Source organism: Theropithecus gelada, chromosome 11 (assembly GCF_003255815.1).
Source record: "Theropithecus gelada isolate Dixy chromosome 11, Tgel_1.0, whole genome shotgun sequence".
Taxonomy (NCBI): domain Eukaryota; kingdom Metazoa; phylum Chordata; class Mammalia; order Primates; family Cercopithecidae; genus Theropithecus; species Theropithecus gelada.
Window position 1 is genome coordinate 94,650,293 of NC_037679.1, and position 26,284 is coordinate 94,676,576.

At 36.5% G+C, this 26,284-nt stretch overlaps 1 protein-coding gene across 1 annotated transcript in view; it reads right to left on the reverse strand.

Annotated features, from left to right (window-relative positions):
* Positions 1-8,992: 8,992 nt before the first annotated feature.
* CLEC9A (C-type lectin domain containing 9A) overlaps positions 8,993-26,284 on the reverse strand; it is a 36,284-nt gene continuing 18,992 nt past the window's right edge. The window contains exons 3-9 of the mRNA XM_025402939.1: positions 23,358-23,461; positions 22,673-22,821; positions 21,091-21,171; positions 14,078-14,224; positions 12,133-12,284; positions 10,486-10,607; positions 8,993-9,535 (exon numbers count right to left, since the gene is read on the reverse strand). Of these exons, the coding sequence (XP_025258724.1) occupies positions 9,403-9,535; positions 10,486-10,607; positions 12,133-12,284; positions 14,078-14,224; positions 21,091-21,171; positions 22,673-22,763 (726 nt within the window). The 5' untranslated portion in view covers positions 22,764-22,821; positions 23,358-23,461 and the 3' untranslated portion in view covers positions 8,993-9,402. The remainder of the gene's footprint in view (positions 9,536-10,485; positions 10,608-12,132; positions 12,285-14,077; positions 14,225-21,090; positions 21,172-22,672; positions 22,822-23,357; positions 23,462-26,284) is intronic.

A 26,284-nucleotide genomic window follows, 5' to 3' on the forward strand; every position in this document is an offset into this window, starting at 1 on the left:
TTCTTTGTAGGTTCTGGATATTAGCCCTTTGTCAGATGAGTAGATTGCAAAAATTTTCTCCCATTCTGTAGGTTGCCTGTTCACTCTGATGGTAGTTTCTTTTGCTGTGCAGAAGCTCTTTAGTTTAATGAGATCCCATTTGTCAATTTTGGCTTTTGCTGCTGTTGCTTTTGGTGTTTTAGACATGAAGTCTTTGCCCATGCCTATGTCCTGAATGGTACTACCTAGGTTTTCCTCTAGGATTTTTATGGTATTAGGTCTAACATTTAAGTCTCTAATCCATCTTGAATTAATTTTCGTATAAGGAGTAAGGAAAGGATCCAGTTTCAGCTTTCTACTTATGGCTAGCCAATTTTCCCAGCACCATTTATTAAATAGGGAATCCTTTCCCCATTTCTTGTTTCTCTCAGGTTTGTCAAAGATCAGATGGCTGTAGATGTGTGGTATTATTTCTGAGGACTCTGTTCTGTTCCATTGGTCTATATCTCTGTTTTGGTACCAGTACCATGCTGTTTTGGTTACTGCAGCCTTGTAGTATAGTTTGAAGTCAGGTAGCGTGATGCCTCCAGCTTTGTTCTTTTGACTTAGGATTGTCTTGGAGATGCGGGCTCTTTTTTGGTTCCATATGAACTTTAAAGCAGTTTTTTCCAATTCTGTGAAGAAACTCATTGGTAGCTTGATGGGGATGGCATTGAATCTATAAATTACCTTGGGCAGTATGGCCATTTTCACGATATTGATTCTTCCTATCCATGAGCATGGTATGTTCTTCCATTTGTTTGTGTCCTCTTTTATTTCACTGAGCAGTGCTTTGTAGTTCTCCTTGAAGAGGTCCTTTACATCCCTTGTAAGTTGGATTCCTAGGTATTTGATTCTCTTTGAAGCAATTGTGAATGGAAGTTCATTCCTGATTTGGCTCTCTGTTTGTCTGTTACTGGTGTATAAGAATGCTTGTGATTTTTGTACATTAATTTTGTATCCTGAGACTTTGCTGAAGTTGCTTATCAGCTTAAGGAGATTTTGGGCTGAGACAATGGGGTTTTCTAAATATACAATCATGTCATCTGCAAAGAGGGACAATTTGATTTCTTCTTTTCCTAACTGAATACCCTTGATTTCTTTCTCTTGCCTAATTGCCCTAGCCAGAACTTCCAACACTATGTTGAATAGGAGTGGTGAGAGAGGGCATCCCTGTCTTGTGCCAGGTTTCAAAGGGAATTTTTCCAGTTTTTGCCCATTCAGTATGATATTGGCTGTGGGTTTGTCATAAATAGCTCTTATTATTTTGAGGTACGTTCCATCAATACCAAATTTATTGAGCGTTTTAAGCATGAAGGGCTGTTGAATTTTGTCAAAAGCCTTTTCTGCATCTATTGAGATAATCATGTGGTTCTTGTCTTTGGTTCTGTTTATATGCTGGATTATGTTTATTGATTTGCGAATGTTGAACCAGCCTTGCATCCCAGGGATGAAGCCCACTTGATCATGGTGGATAAGCTTTTTGATGTGTTGCTGAATCCGGTTTGCCAGTATTTTATTGAGGATTTTTGCATCGATGTTCATCAGGGATATTGGTCTAAAATTCTCTTTTTTTGTTGTGTCTCTGCCAGGCTTTGGTATCAGCATGATGTTGGCCTCATAAAATGAGTTAAGGAGGATTCCCTCTTTTTCTATTGATTGGAATAGTTTCAGAAGGAATGGTACCAACTCCTCCTTGTACCTCTGATAGAATTCAGCTGTGAATCCATCTGGTCCTGGACTTTTTTTGGTTGGTAGGCTATTAATTATTGCCTCAATTTCAGAGCCTGCTATTGGTCTATTCAGGGATTCAACTTCTTCCTGGTTTTGTCTTGGAAGAGTGTAAGTGTCCAGGAAATTATCCATTTCTTCTAGATTTTCCAGTTTATTTGCGTAGAGATGTTTATAGTATTCTCTGATGGCAGTTTGTATTTCTGTGGGGTCGGTGGTGATATCCCCTTTATCATTTTTAATTGTGTCGATTTGATTCTTCTCTCTTTTCTTCTTTATTAGTCTTGCTAGTGGTCTGTCAATTTTGTTGATCTTTTCAAAAAACCAACTCCTGGATTCATTGATTTTTTGGAGGGTTTTTTGTGTCTCTATCTCCTTCAGTTCTGCTCTGATCTTAGTTATTTCTTGCCTTCTGCTAGCTTTCGAATGTGTTTGCTCTTGCTTCTCTAGTTCTTTTAATTGTGATGTTAGAGTGTCAATTTTAGATCTTTCCTGCTTTCTCTTGTGGGCATTTAGTGCTATAAATTTCCCTCTACACACTGCTTTAAATGTGTCCCAGAGATTCTGGTATGTTGTATCTTTGTTCTCATTGGTTTCAAAGAACATCTTTATTTCTGCCTTCATTTTGTTATGTACCCAGTAGTCATTCAGGAGCAGGTTGTTCAGTTTCCATGTAGTTGAGCGGTTTTGATTGAGTTTCTTAGTCCTGAGTTCTAGTTTGATTGCACTGTGGTCTGAGAGACAGTTTGTTATAATTTCTGTTCTTGTACATTTGCTGAGGAGTGCTTTACTTCCAATTATGTGGTCAATTTTGGAGTAAGTGCGATGTGGTGCTGAGAAGAATGTATATTCTGTTGATTTGGGGTGGAGAGTTCTATAGATGTCTGTTAGGTCTGCTTGCTGCAGAGATGAGTTCAATTCCTGGATATCCTTGTTAACTTTCTGTCTCGTTGATCTGTCTAATGTTGACAGTGGAGTGTTGAAGTCTCCTATTATTATTGTATGGGAGTCTAAGTCTCTTTGTAAGTCTCTAAGGACTTGCTTTATGAATCTGGGTGCTCCTGTATTGAGTGCATATATATTTAGGATAGTTAGCTCTTCCTGTTGAATTGATCCCTTTACCATTATGTAATGGCCTTCTTTGTCTCTTTTGATCTTTGATGGTTTAAAGTCTGTTTTATCAGAGACTAGTATTGCAACCCCCACTTTTTTTTATTCTCCATTTGCTTGGTAAATCTTCCTCCATCCCTTTATTTTGAGCCTATGTATGTCTCTGCATGTGAGATGGGTCTCCTGAATACAGCAGACTGATGGGTCTTGACTCTTTATCCAGTTTGCCAGTCTGTGTCTTTTAATTGGAGCATTTAGTCCATTTACATTTAAGGTTAAGATTGTTATGTGTGAACTTGATCCTGCCATTATGATATTAACTGGTTATTTTGCTCATTAGTTGATGCAGTTTCTTCCTAGCCTTGATGGTCTTTACATTTTGGCATGTTTTTGCAATGGCTGGTACCGGTTGTTCCTTTCCATGTTTAGTGCTTCCTTCAGGGTCTCTTGTAAGGCAGGCCTAGTGGTGACAAAATCTCTAAGCATTTGCTTATCTGTAAAGGATTTTATTTCTCCTTCACTTATGAAACTTAGTTTGGCTGGATATGAAATTCTGGGTTTAAAATTCTTTTCTTTAAGAATGTTGAATATTGGCCCCCACTCTCTTCTGGCTTGTAGAGTTTCTGCCGAGAGATCTGCTGTGAGTCTGATGGGCTTCCCTTTGTGGGTAACCCGACCTTTCTCTCTGGCTGCCCTTAAGATTTTTTCCTTCATTTCAACTTTGGTGAATCTGGCAATTATGTGTCTTGGAGTTGCTCTTCTCGAGGAGTATCTTTGTGGCGTTCTCTGTATTTCCTGGATTTGAATGTTGGCCTGCCCTACTAGGTTGGGGAAGTTCTCCTGGATGATATCCTGAAGAGTGTTTTCCAACTTGGTTCCATTTTCCCCCTCACTTTCAGGCACCCCAATCAGACGTAGATTTGGTCTTTTTACATAATCCCATACTTCTTGCAGGCTTTGTTCATTTCTTTTTCTTCTTTTTTCTTTTGGTTTCTCTTCTTGCTTCATTTCATTCATTTGATCCTCAATCGCTGATACTCTTTCTTCCAGTTGATCGAGTCGGTTACTGAAGCTTGTGCATTTGTCACGTATTTCTCGTGTCATGGTTTTCATCTCTTTCATTTCGTTTATGACCTCTGCATTAATTACTCTAGCCATCAATTCTTCCACTTTTTTTTCAAGATTTTTAGTTTCTTTGCGCTGGGTACGTAATTCCTCCTTTAGCTCTGAGAAATTTGATGGACTGAAGCCTTCTTCTCTCATCTCGTCAAAGTCATTCTCCGTCCAGCTTTGACCCGTTGCTGGCGATGAGCTGCGCTCCTTTGCCGGGGGAGATGTGCTCTTATTTTTTGAATTTTCCAGCTTTTCTGCCCTGCTTTTTCCCCATCTTTGTGGTTTTATCTGCCTCTGGTCTTTGATGATGGTGATGTACTGATGGGGTTTTGGTGTAGGTGTCCTTCCTGTTTGATAGTTTTCCTTCTAACAGTCAGGACCCTCAGCTGTAGGTCTGTTGGAGATTGCTTGAGGTCCACTCCAGACCCTGTTTGCCTGGGTATCAGCAGCAGAGGCTGCAGAAGATAGAATATTTCTGAACAGCGAGTGTACCTGTCTGATTCTTGCTTTGGAAGCTTCCTCTCAGGGGTGTACTCCACCCTGTGAGGTGTGGGGTGTCAGACTGCCCCTAGTGGGGGATGTCTCCCAGTTAGGCTACTCAGGGGTCAGGGACCCACTTGAGCAGGGAGTCTGTCCCTTCTCAGATCTCAACCTCCATGTTGGGAGATCCACTGCTCTCTTCAAAGCTGTCAGACAGAGTCGTTTGCATCTGCAGAGGTTTCTGCTGCGTTTGTTATTGTTTACTATGCCCTGTCCCCAGAGGTGGAGTCTACAGAGACAGGCAGGTTTCCTTGAGCTGCTGTGAGCTCCACCCAGTTGGAGCTTCCCAGCAGCTTTGTTTACCTACTTAAGCCTCAGCAATGGCGGGCGCCCCTCCCCCAACCTCGCTGCTGCCTTGCCGGTAGATCACAGACTGCTGTGCTAGCAATGAGGGAGGCTCCGTGGGTGTGGGACCCTCCCGGCCAGGTGTGGGATATGATCTCCTGGTGTGCCTGTTTGCTTAAAGCGCAGTATTGGGGTGGGAGTTACCCGATTTTCCAGGTGTTGTGTGTCTCAGTTCCCCTGGCTAGGAAAAGGGATTCCCTTCCCCCTTGCACTTCCCAGGTGAGGCAATGCCTCGCCCTGCTTCAGCTCTTGCTGGTTGGGCTGCCGCAGCTGACCAGCACCGATCGTCCGGCACTCCCCAGTGAGATGAACCCAGTACCTCAGTTGAAAATGCAGAAATCACCAGTCTTCTGTGTCGCTCGCGCTGGGAGTTGGAGACTGGAGCTGTTCCTATTTGGCCATCTTGCTCCGCCCCTCAAGATTTTAGATCTCTTATTCTGATTTACTTATTAGGCAAGTCACTTTACTTCATGAAGCCTATTTCACTGCATATGAAGTAGAAATAGTTATAATTTCCTCATAATGTTACTGTTAGCTGAAATGAAGTAAATGTGAAATCAGTTTCATAGTGTGAACTTCAATATAAAATGTAAAGGAAGTCAAGAAAATATTTTAAAAAGGATCTAGCGATTTATTTTTAAATATAGGGGGCACACACACATGCATAAGCAATGTTAAAAAGAAAAAAAAACTTCAGCTGAATTAAATTTAAAAGAGTTTAATTGAGCAATGAAGCATTCACAAATTGGGTAGCCTCCAGAGCCAGAGTAGACTCAGAGGCTCCAGAGCAGCCATGTGGTGGAAGAAGACTTATGGACAGAGAAAGGAAAACGTCGTAAAGAAAACAGAAGTGACGTACAGAAAAAGCTGGATTGGTTACAGCTCGGAGTTTGCCTTATTTGAACACAGTTCAAACAGTTGGCTACCTTTGATTGCCCAAAACACAGTGATTGGCACAAGTGTAGGCTAGGGTCTATTTACACCTCAACTTGTTATAGTTGACATTATGTACAGAGAATCCTTTAGGCTAAACTTAAAATACGTGAGAAGGCAGTGTTAGGCTAAACTTGATTTATTAATAACAACCAACTTCTTTGGAAATTTGTGTTTATGAACAAATTGTAGAAGGGCACCTACTTTGGGGAGCTAAGGGTTTTATTACCAAATATTTTTGATGATGAGTGCAGATTTTCAATGGAAGTAGTTCATATTAATAGGTACATAACAAGAAATGAGAAGTAAGTCTGCAGTTAAGCAATTGTTATGTAAGCCTTATTGCTACAGAAGGAAAATATGACTGATAGGAGGAAGTCAAATGATTTTGTGGACTAAGTTGTAAAACAGAGACATGCACTCATTGAAGTTTTGACTCCTAGCATCCTATATAGCTGCAGTCTAGCTCAGGGATGGATGACAAGCATCTCTTTAAGTGCCATTGATGTGAAGAGTCTAGCTGCCTGCAGAGTGAGTGGTGAATGGTATGTCATTCCAAGTCTGGGACTAAGGGATAGTGTCACTTTACATTGTGAGGAGGAAAAAATAACATACATTTGACATACTTCAGCTCCTTCCCTTCGTCTTTCCCCTTAATCCCTTTGTCTTTATAGGGATTATTCTTATTCTTCTTCGTCTTTCCCCTTAATTTACCTTTGTCTTTATAGCAAAACTCACAATATCGATCACAGTGTGAACAAACTTTTCAAAACAACAGAAAAAGTGTATTGCATAACATTCTCACTACACACTTTTGAAAAATCAATATTAAGAATAGGAAATAATGATAAAGTGAATTTTAAAATCTGATTTGCTAAGAACAATATCCAGTTGAGAATCAGAGAAGGGCACTGTATGAATTGGTTTTTCTGGATGAGGAGACTTTTTTCTCTCTAGGTTCTTGTTTATGTAATTCTGAAGAAATTGCAGGAACAGTCAAACGAGGAGCCCAGCCTTTCCTGGTAGAGCTGAGATCCCCGGGTACACAATAAGCTCTTTCTTTTCCTGAGGATATTGAACCTGCTCTCAGGATTTATCAACAGGAAACAGGCCATGAGCCCTGTAACAGCAGGAAGTGTGAGAAGGATAATGGGGAGCTTTTATTTTAAGGATGCAAACACATTATGAACAAGGTAGAAAGTCTAGTAGGTTGTCTCAGGGCCAGCTTTAATATGTGGGAGTTGACTCCTCTGTAGGGAGATTCTTATAGTATTTGAAGATTACAAACAGCAGGATCCTCTGATTTAAAGTCTGCATGACTTTTGTACACACTTCATTATATGAATATATATTTAGGCTCGAATAATATCTACTATTATTCTACCAATATTATAATATATATATGTATATATATATTATACATTTAATGTACTTTAACCAAACATGTAACAAAAGCTTTTTTACATTTGCAAGACAGTTTTATTTTTAGTTTTCTTTTAGTTTGTTTAAGGCTAACTTAGAACTCAATGAAAGAGATCTAAGATGCCCAATTCATTGTTGGTGGGACTAGGATCTAAGACTGGCATACTCAGTGTTGTGTTTGAAAAGCCTTGGTATCCTGGACCAACAACAACCTGCAGAGAAGAATCCCCCCACTACAGCATCTGTGTGGAAAGCAGCATTATTGCTGAGGAGATCTGTAGGAGCTGAAGTCAGCTGTGCTATAGATAAATTCTAATTTGAAAATACTGCATCATACAACGGGATGACATCAGTTGAAGAATGTTTGCCTTTTGCTTTATTGTACTTTTTAAAGAATGATCATAAATGCTTCATATCCTTTCTCTAAACGTAGTTCCATGACAATGCTTTGAAGAATCTTTAAGGCAAACAATCTTTGCTAGTAAATTCCGCTATTGTTTCTCCTTTATTCCAGGTTATTACATTCAGCTGCCAGCTGTCGGCTGTAAAAATCGAACACAGGAGACAATATATGCTGTGTTTTCTCTGCTATTCTCCTTTTTCAGATTCGGCAGAAAATTAGAGAAAAATCTCTTTTACTTAAACTCCCACATTTAAACTCTAGGTCAAGGTAAATAAGCAAAAACATGCTCTTCTCATCCTTACACAACCTTACCCATTGTAAACGGACATTTAGGTAAGAGGATATTTAGTTTCATTTAAATGATTTCCAGTGACTCAGAGAATTAGGTTTTATTTTTACTTTATATATTTAAGTGATGTCTTTACGCTTAGGAAGAAAAGATGATAATCTAATGAATCTCAGCTCCTCCTTGTGAGAAATGAAGAATTAAATAAACTTATATTGAATTAAGCAAATATTTATTGAGAACCTACTAAGTGGTAAGGCATTCCTGTAGGGACGGTAAGTGGTAACAAGTAATATAATAATAATTAAGGAATCTGTTCTTTCTGTAGATCACAAGGTACTTTGCTATTAATCGTCTCTTGGGGATAAGATAGTCCATGCTTCAGGGAGCCTACAGACTTAGGACAGAGAATGTCTATGGATTTATTTGAGGAGAATCCATTAACTTTAAAGCAGATATTCTCTCCAAAGGTTGCTGACATTTTACCCATAAACTTTAACTTCTCAATATCCCTGCAACAGGAACAAAAAAAGGGATCATTTTTGTCTGGGATGCACAAATAAAGGTTGATGTGTAGAGATGACTGGTGATAAAGTCCAGAGAACAAAACCAAGCACTGATAGAGTGTTCAACTCTGTGCAAGACTATTCTCGGCACTGACATATATTTACAGTCTAATCCTCATACAATATTTTGAAGTAAGTTCTGTTGTTATTTTACAACGAGGCAATTGAGGCACTGAAAGATGTAATCGAAAGTGCTGGTGTGTTAACCCTGAGGGACCAGACCATGAGCCCTTTGATTTGTGAATGGTAGGGATGGTCATTGAGAGGAAAGAGAGAATTCACAGAATTCTCTGGAGAACATTCTGATCCTGGCATCCCAACTATTCCTTCTGCTTATGTCCAATTCTAGTAGTTCATCTTTCTAGTAGAAATCGAATCTTAAAAAGTACATTGTCTTACAGGCTGCAGATAGAAATCTGTCTTTCTTTCAATTTGGAAATTCATATCTCTGTTCTTCTATCCTATCAGTCTGATAACATAATGCCTGAAAGGCTAGAAAATGCATGGAAAGATCTCACAGACGGTGAGTTTAAAAGGCCAAATTTATTTATTTATTTTAAAAATATTAGTCAGCTGTAACTGCTTCACCTCCCCCAACAACATAGATCTGTACCTTGTGTGAAATTTACAGTCATTCTGGGCTTTAAACAATAAAAATGATTTCCGTGCGTTTGTTCTTAATTCTTCGGGGTTTTGTCCTCCGTAGCTCTAAATAAGTTTTATTCTTGCAATGTGAACAATATCGAATGAAATCTGGACGGTGTGGAAGAATATTCCCAAGTATATTATTGAGTCCCAGGTTGCTAATTTCATTGCCCACATTTTGGTTTACCGTTTTTTTTGTGTTTTTTTTTTTGCGGGGGTGTTGGAGGGTGGGTTTTCCAATGGCCTGTTCCAAATAGCAGTGTAATAGAACACTTTGAACACAATTTCTTTCAGACAGAGGATCTTAACGCATACTTCTCGCAGATAAAATACTTCCAAGTGCTGCAGTTAGACGAAAGAAGGGAACTGTTTTTGATGTATCCACAGACTTGGTTGGTTGACTGGGATATCTCTACTGGCAACCTGGAAAGGCAAGTCAGCATTTCTGAGGTTAGATTTGGGGGTTTCAGAGATGTTCCTGAGGGTAACTAATGAGATGTGTGTAGCTACTTGTTTTGTTTTGTATTAACATAGCACCTTCCTGTGGTGGTTTCGTCCTCCTTCTTCAGTAACTGCTTATTTCTCTCAATAAGGAATGTTAATATAATTTGAACAAAAACAGCATGTAAAGAAAACGGAAACATAGATACCCAAAGACAGTCCCTAAATTAGAATGTCTTTGCTGACTCTTAATTTTCAAAATACTAAGGCACCTGATTCTGCTTCTCCATCTCCCCACTGCCATCTGAAAAGCTTAATGTGGAAATGAATAGTTACTCTCTACATACTAAGCAATACAAAAGAAACACACTTGATAATTATATTATTCATCAGACACTCAAATTGTGAGGTGAATTTTCTATAAGATAATAGTAGCAGGGCTGGGAAGGAGAAAGACTTAGAAGGCATGAAGCTATTCTTAATTTTGTTAGCTTTAATCCCAATTAGGCCGGGCGCGGTGGCTCACGCCTGTAATCCCAGCACTTTGGGAGGCCGAGGCGGGCGGATCACGAAGTCAGGAGATCCAGACCATCCTGGCTAACACGGTGAAACCCCGTCTCTACGAAAAATACAAAAAATTAGCCGGGCGAGGTGGCGGGCGCCTGTAGTCCCAGCTACTCAGGAGGCTGAGGCAGGAGAATGGCGGGAACCCGGGAGGCGGAGCTTGCAGTGAGCCGAGATCACGCCGCTGCACTCCAGCCCGGGGGACAGAGCGAGACTCTGCCTCAAACAAACAAAAAATCCCAATTAGCCGCCTGTAACATTATCATGCTGCTTGTCCCTTGGAGAAAATTAATGATACAAGGTAAAACAAACTTTTGAATTCCCTCATGTTTCTAACTTTTCTTGTAGCATTTTACTCAGAGACTTACAGGCCAGGAGAAGGAGAGGAGCCATCTTGCCAAAGCCAGCGTCCGCTGTGTCCATCCTGAGACAACCCCACCCAGTAATCGTAGCTTCCTCTAATCTTCCTCAAGCTGCCAGTGATAAAATCCTATAAGAGATAAGACCTGAACTGTGAAATGAGAAAACAAACAAACAAAACTCTAGTGAAATATAAAGTGTGACATTGTGCCTAGCTAGAAATTAATGGGAACTTGAATCTGGAAAAAGAGAGAAGGGAGTATTATAAAAAAGTGCAGATACATTTTTTAGACTATTTTCTATTGCTGTGTGATCCATGTGGTGTTAAAGACTATGAAAAAAATAAACAACTGGGAAATTTCAACATATTCAGAGCCCGGCAGGTAGTATACATCAAAAAAAAAAAGAAAGTGTTATACTGAACCTTCAATATCAAAAGTAAAAATATTCTTGACATCATAGACCACATAGAATAGTCTTTCTCAGAATACTTCGATGTGGAAAAATAGTTCATGAGATTCCAGGAGTAACTTAAGTATGAGCACATTCGGTTAGAAGAAGCATTCTAATTTGTGTCATCAAATTTACACGTAAAATAACTTTTTGAGCATATAATTGTAATAATTTACTTCAAGTGTTCTTGATTTGTTGCATATCCTTAACAAATTATTTTCTCATGATTTTTGTTGAAATGAACTTCATCTAATTACTGAATATAGCAGGTATACATTTTTTATAGCACCTAAGTGTGCAATTTTGCATTCTATTTCACATATATTTATGGGTAGAATGAGTTCAAGGAAACATCTTATTGTTCACTTGTTTTATTTTATTATTATTATATTTTTGAGATGGAGTTTTGCTCTTGTTGCAAAAGCTGCAGTGCAATGGCACTATCTCGGCTCATTGCAAACCTCTGCCTCCTGGGTTCAAGCAATTCTCCTGCCTCAGCCTCCCACGTAGCTGGGATTACAGGCTCCCACCACCATGCCCGCCTAATTTTTGTATTTTTAGTAGAGACAGGGTTTCACCATGTTGGCCAGGCTGGCCTTGAACTCCTGAGCTCAGGTGATCCACCCACCTTGGCCTTCCAAAATGCTGGGATTACAGGTGTGAATCATCCCACCCAGCCTATTCACTTCTTAAGATGTTGGTAAACTAGATTTAATGCCAATTAAACATTTCATTTAGCAGATACTTATTTTTCAAGACCTATTTATTTCATGGCATCACTTCAGTTTTTATACTTGTTTTTTCTTGATAATTACAAGATTATTATAGGTTGTTATATTTGCCTACAGCATTGAAAATAATACATTTAAAACATATCTGCAACTATAATGTACGTACATCTTGAAGTGGATTATCATGCTATGAAATAGTATTCTCCTTATTCCCTCCTTTTTTTAATTAACCAAAGACATAGAACAAACATATTCTTCTCAATTTCAGATAACCATCCTGTTTTTATGTTTTCCCATTAAAAAGAAAATAAAACATACGGATTCTAACTTTGTCTCTTTTAAACCTTTATTTTTACAATTATACTGCTGTTATACAATATTAAGGAACTTTATCTTATGAGAATGAGGGATTTCTTTTCATAAGTAAAATGGTATTTTCAGAATAACATGAGACCACAAAACAGTGTTTACCATTTCTTCTTTGCTCTCTATTTGTAGCAGTGTGGAACCTTCCTTTAAACAATTCTCTTGACTGGTGTGCCAAATTTTCCAATGTTCAGAGACATAGTAACAGCTTTCTCTGTTCTGAATCCAGTTGTTTGGACAAGGACTGCAGTTATGGGCTTTGAATATAAACATTTTACTTTAGTATCTTATTGTAAAATATTAACAACATATATCCCCCAAAAAGCCCCTTGCCTCACCCTCAGTGAGGCTGAATCCCATAACATAATGGTTCACATGATGTAGCACTTACCAATTTCAGCTTCTCTGAGGCTCAATAGAGTAAGATTCATGTAATACGTTCTACATGCAATGGGCCTTTAACTTAAATATGAAATTAATTGTGGGATATATTTAACTAATTTTTTTATCTTCTATAATAGTTAATCTGATTATTCCCGTTTTATCAGTCTTTCCTTTTTTGAATTCACATCATTTATTGTCTTCACTTATTTGCTTATTGTTTCATGTTGGTTAATCTTACTGCCCCAATTTAGCCGGAAATGTACTGGACCGTTGCATGGATTGAATCATAAGCCTTGAATTTATGTTTAAATTCTGAGAGCTAAACAAGGAAATATTTTATAGATAATGGAGAGAACAAGTAATCCACCTTAAGAAGTGATTTGAAAACATGCAGGTGAGGAAAATTGGAGAAGAACATAAGTGAACAATATGCTTAGTTTAGGACTCTGATACAACTAAGAAGTAAGCCTTAATGTTTAATCAGTTTTATGGAACCTGTTTTAAGATGGAATATAGTCACAAATGAAGAATGGTCAAATATGTAAAAGGGGGACCAAAGACCGAGAATTTGACCAAGTGTTTCTGGCACAGGTTTATAGAACGAAAGACACTGAAACTTCCACAACTCTAGTTTCTAGACAGTCCCTGTATTTAGGCTAAGAAATAACTCATCAGTAGCTTCCATGGGCCAGATGTTGAGTTGTTTAAAGCTCTTCAATACCTTTTGTTTGGAATCCCTGCTAACCAATATCCTGAACATTGTTAGAGTTATAGTATAAATAATGTAGACAATGGTATTTGTGACGTTGAAGAACGTGTTGGATTTGTAGGTCTCCAAAATGGATGTTGTTGTTCTATTGAAGGTTGATGGCTCAGAGGTGGGTCTCACTCGAGTTTGCAGTGGTCTGCTGCACATAGAGACATTGTTGGGCACACAGTGATCCTTCAAATACTTGATTAAATTTTAATCAGAAAGAACTATGGTTGATTTTTGACATCTCTCATTGGCAATTATGTAAATGGTATCCAGTCTAGGAAAGTTAATTCTCTAAACTATATGTACAAGCATTATGAAATGCCAATTAAGTAACCATAGAATACTTGACAAACTATATGACAGGCAGAAATAGACTGCGTTAGGTTTAAAATGCTTGTAAAGCATATAAAAGATTAAACTAGAGTAAATTCATAGAATTTTAAAAAAGAGCTAGGTCCTGCATCGTAAAAGAATTTTGTGGTAAATACTCATTTTCAAAATGAATTTTTCTGCTCAAAGCTATCTAAACTTGAAACTAAAACAGTATCTAAATATATTGGGAAATTTGGAGCTAGAATTAAAATACCCTTACAAATTTGAATGGCTGGATAAAACAATGTCTTTTTGTGTGTGTGCATGTATTTTTTTAATCCGACCTACTAATTGCACACACACCTCTTTGGCATTTGACAGTACATTTCCTTTAGTTGTATTCTTTTGGATCCCTGGTGTTTCCACATAGTATTGGATGTTATAATAAGATTGAACTAAAGAGTGATCAAAATTATGTTACTCTTATTATGAAATCCTAACAGTTTTGCAGAGAACAAAATGTGTGTTACTGTTTCTTTTGAGGTATTGGTGTATATATTTAGATGTATACAGTGGAAACTGATTTTTATCCATTACCTGAACTAAGAGAGCTTTGCATGAAGGTTTGACAAAATTTCATCTGAAGGACATGGCTTCTCTTCCATTCTGTAAAGTTTAGCAGTGCCCTCTCTTGTTGGATGAGTTTTTCTTGCTGCTGCATCGCAATGGTGGACACCTGCAACACTTCAAATGACAGCAATCATTCCTAATAAAATACTGACATTTTATAGCAAAAGAATCCTTCAACACAAACTAAAGACAACTACAAATTACTATTATTTTTGAGACTTGAATTTGTATTATTTTAGTTTTTGCTTAAAATTTACATTGTACAAGAATCAAACACTACAAAGGACGTGGAACAAAACTTCTCTTTGCACCACTTTTTAATTCACTCGATTTTACTCCCCCCAACCAGATTTACCAATTTAATTTTTATTATTTGGGAGCTTTTGAATGTTACACATAAAACAAAATGAAACTTCACAAATGAAAGCAAATGAATATAAAACTCGCTCTCTCCCCTTAATACAAATGGTAACAATATGTTTACATGGTTTTTCACCTTTTGTTTTATCATTAACATACATATTTGAACATAGTTCCATATCAGTACATAGACATGTAAAATTATAGTACAATGGCACAGCCAGGATATTGACATTGATACAATCAAGAAACTCGGCTCCTCCATTACCATCAGGATCTGTCCTTGCCCTTTTATAAGTACACCCACTTCCCTCTTGCCTTCACCCCTTGTTTACTCCTGGCAATCACTAATTTGTGTTCCTTGTCTATCACATGAATGAAATATAAATGGTATCTTACAGTACGTAACCTTTTGCTCTTCACTTCATTCACTCAGAATAATCCTCTGGAGACTCATGCAGACTGTTGTTTAAATAAATAGCTCACCTATTTCGTATTGTTGAGTAGAATTCCATGATATGGACTACCACTACTAGTTTAACTGTTCACCCACTGAAGGACATCCGGGTAGTTTTCAGGTTTTAGTCATCACAAATAGAGCTACTATAGGCACTCATGTACAGGTTTTTGTGTGAACATAAATTTTCATTTCTATGAGGTATACGCTCAAGAGTGCAATTGCTGTGTTTTAAGGAAGTGTGAAGTTTAGATTTTTAAGAAACTGCTACACTATTTTCCACAGTGGCTACAGCATATTACATTTCCACCAGGAATGAGTGAGTGATCCGCTTTCTCTGTAGCTTGACATGCATTTGATGTTGTCACTTATTGTTATTTTAGCCATTCTGATTATGTATGTAGTAATATCTCACTGTTGTTTTAATTTGCATTTCCTTAATGGCTAATGACATCGAACATCTTTTCTTGTGCTTATTTGACATTTGTATATTCTCTCTGGTGAAATGTCTTTTCATGTCTTTTTGCCATTTTCTCATTGGATGTTCTAGTTTTTTACTGTTGAGTTTTGAGAGTTCTTTGTACATTCTAGGTTCTAGTCCTTTGTCAGATATTGATTTACAAGTATTTATTCCCAGTCTGTAACTTGTCTTTTATTTATTTACTTACTTATTTTTGTGGAGATGGGGTCTTACCTTCTTGCCCAGGATGGTCTTGAACTCCTGGACTCAAGAAATCCCAAAGTGCTGGGATTACAGGCATAAGCCACCACACCTGGCCTGTAACATGTCTTTTTATCCTCTTCCTAGTGTTTTTTGCAGAGTACGTACATTTCATTTTGATGAGGTCCATCCAGCTTACCAATTTTTCCTTTCATTAATCATTTTTTGATGTAAGTCTAAGAATTATTTGTGCACCTTTAGATTCTGAAGATTTTGTCTTATATTTTTGGAAAGTTTTATAGTTTTATGCTCTACATTTAAGACTGTGATCTATTTTGAGTTAACTTTTAATTTTTGTGTAAGGTGTAAGACTTAGGCTTATTTTCTTTTTCTTTTATTTATTTTTTTCCTATGGATGTCTAATTTCTCCAGCATCATTTGTTGAAAAGCTTATCCTTCTTTCAATTGATTTGCACTGCTGAAAAAATCATTTGGGCATATTTGTATGAGTCTATTTCTGGATTCTTTATTGTATTTTATAGCTATCTTTTTGTCCACTATTAATAGAGGTTTTGGAATCAGGTAAATTGATTCTACTCAGTTATATAATTGGTTTAAAATAAGTTTATGATATGTTAATCATTATCAGATTGTGGCTATTGAATAGACATATTGTATAGAGAGAATGGCATCAAGAAAAATTAATTAGTGGATTAAGAAACAAATCAAAACACCTATGCATGTCAGCTAGACCTTTAGGATTAAAAATCCTCTCTTAAAGAGAAACAGAACAAAAGAGGAGAACAAATGGGCAAATCTCTAAAATTATGTTCATATTTTTAACCACAAAACGGAGGTAACCAAGATCACACACAAAAATCTTCTGACCAAGACAGGCTGGTCGCAGTGGCTCTTGCCTGTAATCCCAGCATTTTGGGAGGCTGAGGGGGGTGGATCACTTGAGGTCAGGAGTTCGAGACCACCATGGCCAACATGGCAGAGCCATGTACTAAGAATACAAAAATTAGCTGGGCGTGGTGATGTGCACGTGTAATCCCAGCTACTCAGGAAGCTGAGGCAGGAGAGGTACTTGAACCCAGAAGGCAGAGGTTGCAGTGAGGTGAGATCATACCCCTGCACTCTGCACTCCGGCCTGGGCAAAAGAGTAAGAAAAGAAAAGAAAAAAAACCCATTTAATTACATATCTACATATTCTGATCTGTTTTACTTATCAACATTGCTGCTGAGAAGAAAATACCAGACATCAAAAGCCATGGACTACACAAAGCAGATGTTTATGCCCTGTCCGTCTGTGGATAGCTAAAAAAACTCAGGCTGTCAGCTGCTTGGAGTTTTTTCCCTCTTTTTAGCAAAATGATGGATCTAACCAGAGTCGAGTGTAGGACAATGATGCGCTAATTTTATCCTATTAATGATCTGGCATGTTTAGACATTGAAAAATAATAATTTTCCTCTTAGATTCAATATATAATTCTAAAATTTTATATTTAGATGCTTTTTTAGATTAGCCATATTATAGAAGCTGTTGTTGTTTGTTTATTACTATCTGAACAGCTTATACTATATGAAACTGTAATAAAACTGGAGAAAGAGAAATGAGACTTCTCTTCAGAGTTTCACCCTAAATGGGAAGCAAAATATAGCACCTTTATTGGGGTTGAAGTTGTAATAAATTTGCAATGAGGACTAAAGACAAAACAATATAATTACCTAGAGAAAAATAACAAAATACTTTTAACGTCCCCCAAATAAAATTATTTGTTATATGATCTTATACCTAATTATACCTAATTGATGAATCAAGAAAATGAACAGTAAAAACAAATAAAAAAGCTGATTTCTTAGAAAATATTTTGAACTATAGAGTTTTTTTAATAAAAAAATTAATGGCATAAATAATGTAGAAAAATTAGAAAATGTGAAATAGTAGGAAGACAACTGAAAATTAAGTCTACTTACTTTGAAACCTACCACTCAAATATGGCCATTAGTATTTGGTTTATGTCTATTGAAACTCTTTCCTATGTACATATATAGAAAAGTATTTTATATACAGCCTTTAGAAAACCATATTTTTATATAAATGTCTTTTTAGAAATCTGCTGCTTTCATGAGAAAATATTTCATAACCATATTTCCAAAACAATAACAATGGTTCTAGAAGATTTCTTTAAATAATGGCATTGTATTCTTTTATATAAATATGACTGAATTAATTTTGCCAGTCCTTCTATTGTCAGGTAGGAATGAACTGTCCTTTGGTAATATATATGAGTAATTTGTAATCAGCACTTTCATTATATTCATGTTATGATACTTTTAAATAACAGGTTATAATTTTCATTTACTACTTTTTGTCAGAACATGGTCCTATTTAAAAAATATATATATGTATATAAGTTAAATATGTTTTGACATTTGTCTTACAAGGCAAGTTTTCACAAAGAGAATTGGATGTAACATTTTAATTTAAAATGGAACATAATCAAAATGGAATATTTATTAAAAAATAAACATGACTTTTGTAACTCAAAGCCTACTGGCTATAACTTAATCTATAACCAGCTGGGACAAGTAATTAGTTATTGAACAGAATGTTTCACATGAAGAAGCTGCTTATTGCTTAACACAACAGTTTCAATATGGTAACTGGTTGTATTTTTTTAAAGCCCTAAGTGTTAAAAATGTATAAGAAGACCTAGGCAAATTATAAATTTTAAAACAACAACAATAAAAATTAATAGTCACTACACTTGAACAAAAACTAAAGGAAAATATACTTTACATCTGTATAGTGATATTTAAGTTTTGTAAGTATACATTTTTAGCTATTAAGACAAAATTTAAAAAGCAAAAACTTTTATTTGTAAGAATTTTCTAGAAATTATTGGAAGTCTTAAGCACATGGTTTTCTAGCTATGTTTCTTTTATCCTCATCAAAGTAACATTTTCTTCATATAATTTGTGTTTGGGGAGTTAACTTTTTTTAAAGATACACTACATTCATAGGATTAAAACATTAAAAAAAATCCAAAAAGTAAACATTGAAATATCTTTTTCTGCGCATCGTCACGATTTATCTCACTCCTCTTGCCCTCACTTTCAGTATTTCTTATATAACCTTCCATTGTTTGTTTAAATTCAAGAAAATGTCCATTTTTAGTCAAATTGTAACATAGCATATACATTTAAAAATAATTTCAGCTTTTATTTAGATTCAAGGGGTACATGTGCAGGTTTGTTACTCAGGTATATTGCATGATGCTGATGTTTGGGGTACAACTGATCTCATCAGCCAAATTTTAAATGCCGTTTTTTTGCACTTTACATACAGAAGTGTTTCTTCTTTCTTTTGTTGTTCTTGCTTCCAGGTATTCTGTTGTGTAGATGATGTACCCTTATTTATTAACATGGTCTCTCATCAATGTGGTGGGTATTTGAGACTTTTCCCCTATTGTTAAATTGCAGGTTTTCCATAGAAACAATTTCCAAAAGTGGTGCTGCTGGGTCACAATTAAGACAGTTTAAAATAACTCATCATCTTAGGAATATGATTTATAGGTTTCATATAAAGAGATTTCCTTTACTAGACCGAGAAGACACTTACGTATACACTGAACAGCAAATCTTTTGACAACATGGAAAATGTAGAATGTATTTTTTTTTTCTTTTTGAGACAGAATCTCGCTCTGTTGCCCAGGCTGGAGTGCAGTGCTGCAATCTTGGCTCACTGCAGCCTCCACCTCCCTGGTTTAAGCAATTCCCCTGCCTCAGCCTCCGGAGTAGCTGGGATGACAGGCGCATGCCACCACTCCTGGCTAATTTTTTTGTATTTTTAGTAGAGATGGGGTTTCACCATGTTGGCCAGACTGGTCTCGAACTCCTGACCTCAGGCAATCCGCCCACCTCGGCCTCCCAAAGTGCTGGGATTACAGGCGTGAGCCAGCACACCTGGCCTAAAGTGTACTCTTATAATCATCCTTATTATGTAATATATGATTTTTGTCTATATAGTAGAAAAAATATTTGGCAATTGGAGACTATAGATTTATGTTTATATAAAAACCAAATTATATATCCCATTCACTTGACAACACTGCTTCAAGATGTTGCATCTTCAATTAATTTTTGTTTTTAATTGGAAATGATTTTATACTTTAGGTTTCAAAATCTTCTTACCCCAAATAATTATTTGTAAAATAACATTGAAATTCATTATATAGAATTAACATTTAAACAATACTTTTAAATATTTGCAGTGCAATTTAAATATGAATTCTTATATTGTAGAGGTACAATGAAGCTTGGCAATGTGTCATTAAAAGTCCTCAATTTTTGCAGAAGTGGATTATTAGATGTTAATTGACTTAACTGGTCTTTTAGATATAAATTGTTTCTATTGTGTTTGATAAACAGGTATTTAATATGTATGCTTCTTAAAAAATGAACTCACATTTGCCTAAAATATGTATTTTTTAATAAGACACAAAGAGAGTAGATAGAGAAAAAGAAAGCTGTCTTGAAGTTCTAACATTTTTGTTAAGCTGTGAAACTTTATTTGAGGAGATAGACAAAGTAACAATCACTGATTAAGCTCTTAGCAGTTCTTAAAACCTTCCTGCAAAACCCGGCAGAAAATGAAGCTCATGACATTACCTGAGCAAGATCAAACTTCCCATATTTTGTGAGTGCGAATCTGAACCTTTCCCTTCCTTATTCTCAGAGTTCATAATTCTTCCTCTCCGGCTGATGTCTTTTAGCTAGAGATATGATTTGCCAAGGCATATAAGAAACAAACATCTATCCAAACAATACCCTTCACCTCTGTCTTTTAATGTACATTTTTCTTAGTACTAGCATGAGTGATGTTAGAGGTTCATAGTTCTTTTTCTGGAAACAGAAGCTCTGTAATTATTAAATTGTATAAAAATTGCACTTGTCAAACATGAAAACATTTCTTCTATTTGGACTGAAAAGCAATGTGGTTAAATGTGGCCGAACAAAGCTCTCGGTTTGCATTAAACATTTTAACTTGAAACTTGCCTAATATAAATACTCTTTAAAAGTCAAATTTAAATTAAATATGTATTAGAAACAGAAAAGCAGAATGTGAAATCTTTCAAATTGCATGCTTTAGCACGTTAGCATGACTCACAAATTGAATCAGAATATGTTATAATTTTCACTGTTTCTCCCAGAGACCTACAGCACATAATTTGAGTTAAAAAACATGCAATAGATCACTGAAAGTTATCAGTGGCATCCAAGTGCTCAGAGAGTTCTATCAAATGCTTGAAATTTGAGGCCATTATTTTACATCATTTATGTGCATTCACATATTACTTAATTGATTTTCCATTCATTTATAAATTATGAACTTCTATACATAATTATATACATATATCATTATATATAAGCTATTTATAGTGTATAATACATATATCAATATAGGTTATTTTGAAAATATATTTTTGTACTTACACTTGACGCCCAAGAAAATGGATGCTGTTAATAACCCCATGCAGAAAATACATGAAATCACCATCACAAGACACCATGCTCCTAACCATGGAATAGGAAAAATGAAACCAAGTTAGAGAAAGTAGATAAAAAAGATGGGGCAAGGATGGATTGAGATTGAGTAAAAAAATAAATTAACATTGGCCTTTCTACTGAGAGTTGTTGGGGCCTGGAATGTGTAAAAGAAAAGGAAAAAGAGAACCTTTGCTCAAATGCATTGAAATGCAACTCACAACTTGGAATACATGTGATATGGAAATTGCCAAATTAAATAGATTTAATAGTATACTTCTGTTATCCTTATCTTTGATGTCACACCTTATCAACGAATTATATGTATTCTTTTCCAACCATCTTTTAGAGATTCCCCCAAGCCAAATGCTAGCTTTATCTTTTGAGATAAAAAATGCTGTCTCACATCTCCCCATCTCTTCAGTGTTACTTGAACATGATTAAATAAAAGAAAGATACACATTTTAAATATATACTTTTAAATATGCATTTTTGGAAGACGAACAAGTTTTCCAAGGTAATTTTACAAACCTGCAGAGAGGAAAAAAAGGATTATGTGATTTTTTTGTATTCAAACACTAATCAGAGAAAAATAGTTAAAATTTATCTTTGGATATTGTGATAGGCAGAGAAACGCCCCTGCCTCACATGTCAGTGTCATAATTACTGGAACTTGTAAGTTACCTTATGTGGAAAAGGGACTTTGAAGATGTCATTAAGTTAAGGATTTGGCATGGGAAGATTAACCTGAATTATCTGGGTCCTCTTTAAGTGAGAGGTAGGATATTGGAGGGACAGCATGGCATGATAATGGAGGCTGAGAAACATTTAAAGACATTATGTTGTTGGCTTTCAAGACAGAAGAAGAGTCCATGAGCCAAGTAAAGCAATAAATGCAGCTCTAGAAACCAGAAAAGACTAGGTATAGATGCTTCCACTAGATCCCTGCCAACACCTTGGTTTCAGCCCATTGAAATCCATTTTAACTTGTGACATCCAGAGCCCTAAGATAATAAATTTACGTTCTATTAATCCCCTAAGTCTGTGTGATTGGTTACACCAGCAGACAGGAACTAATATGGATATTAAATGATGCAGACAGAACTAATCACTGTAGCCAACAACTCTAAGCCAATGAGATCTTGCCAGTTTTTCAACCTATGTTTTCTCTTTTTATTTGTTAGTATTTATCAGATAATTTGCAGAATGTTTTAATAGGACTTCAGTTAATTAAAGTTGTATTTTTTCACAAATTTCCCAAATCGAGGTCGTCTTTTTCTTTTCCAGAGAGGCAGAGGAAAAAACAGTTCCACATATTTATCAAGTTAATTGCTCTTTTTATTTTTCACCTTTACTTACTCCTTCTCCACTTCATTAGCATTTCATGGACGTTACAGTACCCTTAACTAGACTATCTCAGATTAGAATAAGCATCTTGGCCTCATGATAGAGCAGAAAAAAACAAAACAGAACACAAAGAACAAAAAACATGAACCCTAAAGTCTCACACAAAATAGCTAGAACTGGTTACCTGAACATTTGTTGGAAGACAGACATTTCTGGTAAGTGTTTGGTGCTGGACTATCCCACTGAAGAGAGGTGTATATTTCTTCCTCATGCATGTCTGAGGTGCTTTGATAGGAAAGCAGTCCACACAGGAGGCTGGAACAAATAACTCCTCTTGTGGTTTGGAGCAGGTTGGTGAAAGAACTGAAATTGGTTACATTTTCACAGTAGTGGGAAACTATATTTGTGTTTAAGGAGTAGAATAGATGCACCTTCATTCAGAAAGTGGAAGTTTATGAAGTCTAAGCCAAAACACAACTTGGTGAAAAAGGAAATGAGAGAGAAGTGAATTCAGAATGGCCAATGATAGAACATTTTTTATATGATTTCCAAAATGTAGCAGATGTTGAAGGTGATAGCAGTGAGTTTAGAAGAAAAAGATGTAAGTGCAAAGAACGCACTTGCATTTGGTATAGGAGATGAAGCATAGGGGTGACCTAGATAGTAAAGATATAAAGATAACTCACATTGGGCAAACCAGGGTGTAAAGAGTGGGAGATAACTGGGTAGCCTCAAACAACAAAGCTAGGAAGGGTTTTCAACCTTAAGCTAAATTTACATACTGTATATTTGTTGGTGTAATGCTAGTTACTGTGATAAATAAACCTCAAAATATCAGCAACTTAACACAATAAAAGTTTATATCTTACATAATGTTTTAGCTCCACGAATCCTAGTTAGTGATAGCATTCCTCCAAATGAGACTTGGGATTCTTTCATCTTGTGAGACATTGGAGTCCTTGACTTCCATCCACTGGGAAAGAAAAGAGAAGGTGATGAATCCACACCTGCTCTTGAAAGCCATAACCTAGAATAGCATGTCTCACATTCACATCCACCAAAGGCATGCCCACTTTTGGACACAAGGTTTGAGCTTGCAAAATGTATTTTTTGCCTGGACAGCAAACTCTTGATGACCACTTCACTCTAGAAGGAAAGCATGAACTATTTAGCTGACAAATGGCCATTTCTGCCACATCTTGTGACTATAGCATCAGAAATTTGAGACTTTTAATCATCATTCATCGTTTGACCACTTGTCTTTATGGCCAAAGGTTATGTCTAAGTAACATAGTCTACGAGTCCCAACATTATGCAAAATTACAATGTTTGCTTTTGTTTCAGTGTCTCACTGGATTCATCAGTCTTTTCCCTAGCAATCAGGCCCCCAGAAAGAAACAAAGGGCATACTCAAGGGGTAATCTAAGGGCATTTAATTAAAGGACTGTATATAAAGTTTCGGGAAGTGTTAAGGGAACCAAAAAGGGGTGTGACATATGCACTGGGAAGCTGTCAGGTCACCTGAATAATTAAGTTGAAAATGTTTATTGGAACTGCATGACCTGCCTGACAAAGAGAACGTGTACCTTTGCCAAACCAACACATGGCAGGGAGAGAGCCCGTCAAATTAATACCCTACCTCTGATCATCAGTGCCTTCCATTGGCTGAATTTACAATTCAGGGGCCAAGTTTATGTGCTCTGATAATGTGTTCATTTGAGCTCAGCCTCTCAAAACACAGGTTGGAAGTGAGATAATCCCCAGGGGCAATTGAAGAGAATATCCAGCCCATTCACATATATATATTTTTAGATGGAGTTTCACTCTTGTCGCCCAGGCGGGAGTGCTGTGGCCCTATCTTGGCTCACTGCAACCTCTGCCTCCTGGGTTCAAGCAATTCTCCTGCCTCAGCTTCCCAAGTAGCTAGGATTACAGGCACCTGCCACCACACCCAGCTAATTTTTGTATTTTTAGTAGAGATGGGGTTTTGCTGTGCTGGCCAGGCTGGTCTCAAACTCCTGACTTCAGATGATCCACCTGCCTCAGCCTCCCAAAGTGCTGGGATTATAAGCATGAGCCACTGTGCCTGGCCCCATTCTTCAATATTTTATGTGATGCTCACATGACCTGAGATTCATATCTGAAAATTAACATAACTTAATCCCACATAGCCTTGAAGTAGGGTCACTTCTATCTTGAGGAGAAACAGAGGAAGAAATCATAAGCATACCAAATGTACATTGAGACTAATGTTAGGAACACGGTAACAGAAGCATAAGTTGTCATTAATTTCCAATTGTTCTCAACTTTTATCAGCACTAAATATCAGGCTCAGAAAGACTCCTTTTCCCCAAATATAGAACATTCCCTGATAAATTTCATTGTATGGAGCCATTGGCTTCTCCTAGTGCAGGATTAATATGTTCCCTTTATTACTTTTGATGTTTTTAATCGTACCTTTATTTATTGTTAATTATATTCCAAGTACTATTTTCAAAAACTTATACATAAATTATTTTTATTATTACCAATGAATCAATGAAATAGGCGCTATCATTAGCATCGAGTACAGGCATATCTTGTTTTATTGAGCTTTGTATTATTGTACTTTGCAGATATTGCATTTTTTAAAAGTGAAGATTTGTGGCAACCCTCTTTCAACAAGTCTATCAGTGCCATTTTTTCCAACAACCTATGGTTACTTTATGCCTCTGTGTCACATATTGGTAATTCTCATACTATTTCAAAACTTTTCATTATTATTACTTGTTATGGTGATCTTTGATGTTACTGTTATAATTGTTTTGGGGACCCACCGTGAACTATACCCATATAAGCTGGTTAACTTTGTTGATAAATATCAGTAAATACTGTGTTGTTCTAACTGTTCCACCCACTGACTGTTCCGTCATCTCGGTACCTTTTCCTTGAACCTCCTTATATTCCCTGAGAACTAACAATATTAAAAACAGGTCAAGTAATAATGCTACAAAGGCCTGTAAGTGTTGAGGGGAAGAGTTGCATGTCTCTCACTTTAAATCAAAAGTTAAAAATAATTAAGTTTAGTGAGGAAGACATGTCAATAGCCAAGATAAGCCAAAGCCTAGACTTATTACATAAAACAGCTAGCCAAGTTGTGAATGTAAAGGAAACATTCTAGAAGGAAATTAAAAGTGCTGCTCCAGTGAACACACAAATAATAAGAAAGCAAGATAGCCTTATTACTAATATGGAGAAAGTTTAGAGGTCTAGATAGAAGATCAAGCCAATTACAACATTCTCTTAAGCCAAAGCCTAATTCAGAGCAAAGCCCTAACTCTTTTCAATTCTACGATGAGTGAGAGAGGTGAGGAAGTTGTAGAAGAAAAATTGGAAGCCAGCAGAGGTTGGTCCAGAGGTTTAAGGAAAGAACCCATCTCTTTAACAAAAAAACGAAAGATGAAGCAGCAAATATTGATTTAGAAACTGGAGAATGTTATCCAGAAGATAAAGCTGAGATAAGTGAAGGTTGCTACATTAAACAACAGATTTTTAGTATAGATGAAACAGCTTTGTATTGGAAAGATGACATATAGGACTTTTATAGCTAGAGAGGAAAGTCAGTGGCTGCCTTGAAAGCTTCAAAGGACAAACTGACTCTATTGTTAGGGGCTAATGCAACTGGTGACTTTAAGTTAAAGCCAATAGTCATTTATCATTTCAAAAGCTCTAGCGACCTTAAGAATTGTCCTAAATATACCCTGCCTATTCTCTATAAATAAAGCAACAAAGTCTGGATGATAGCACACTTGTTTAT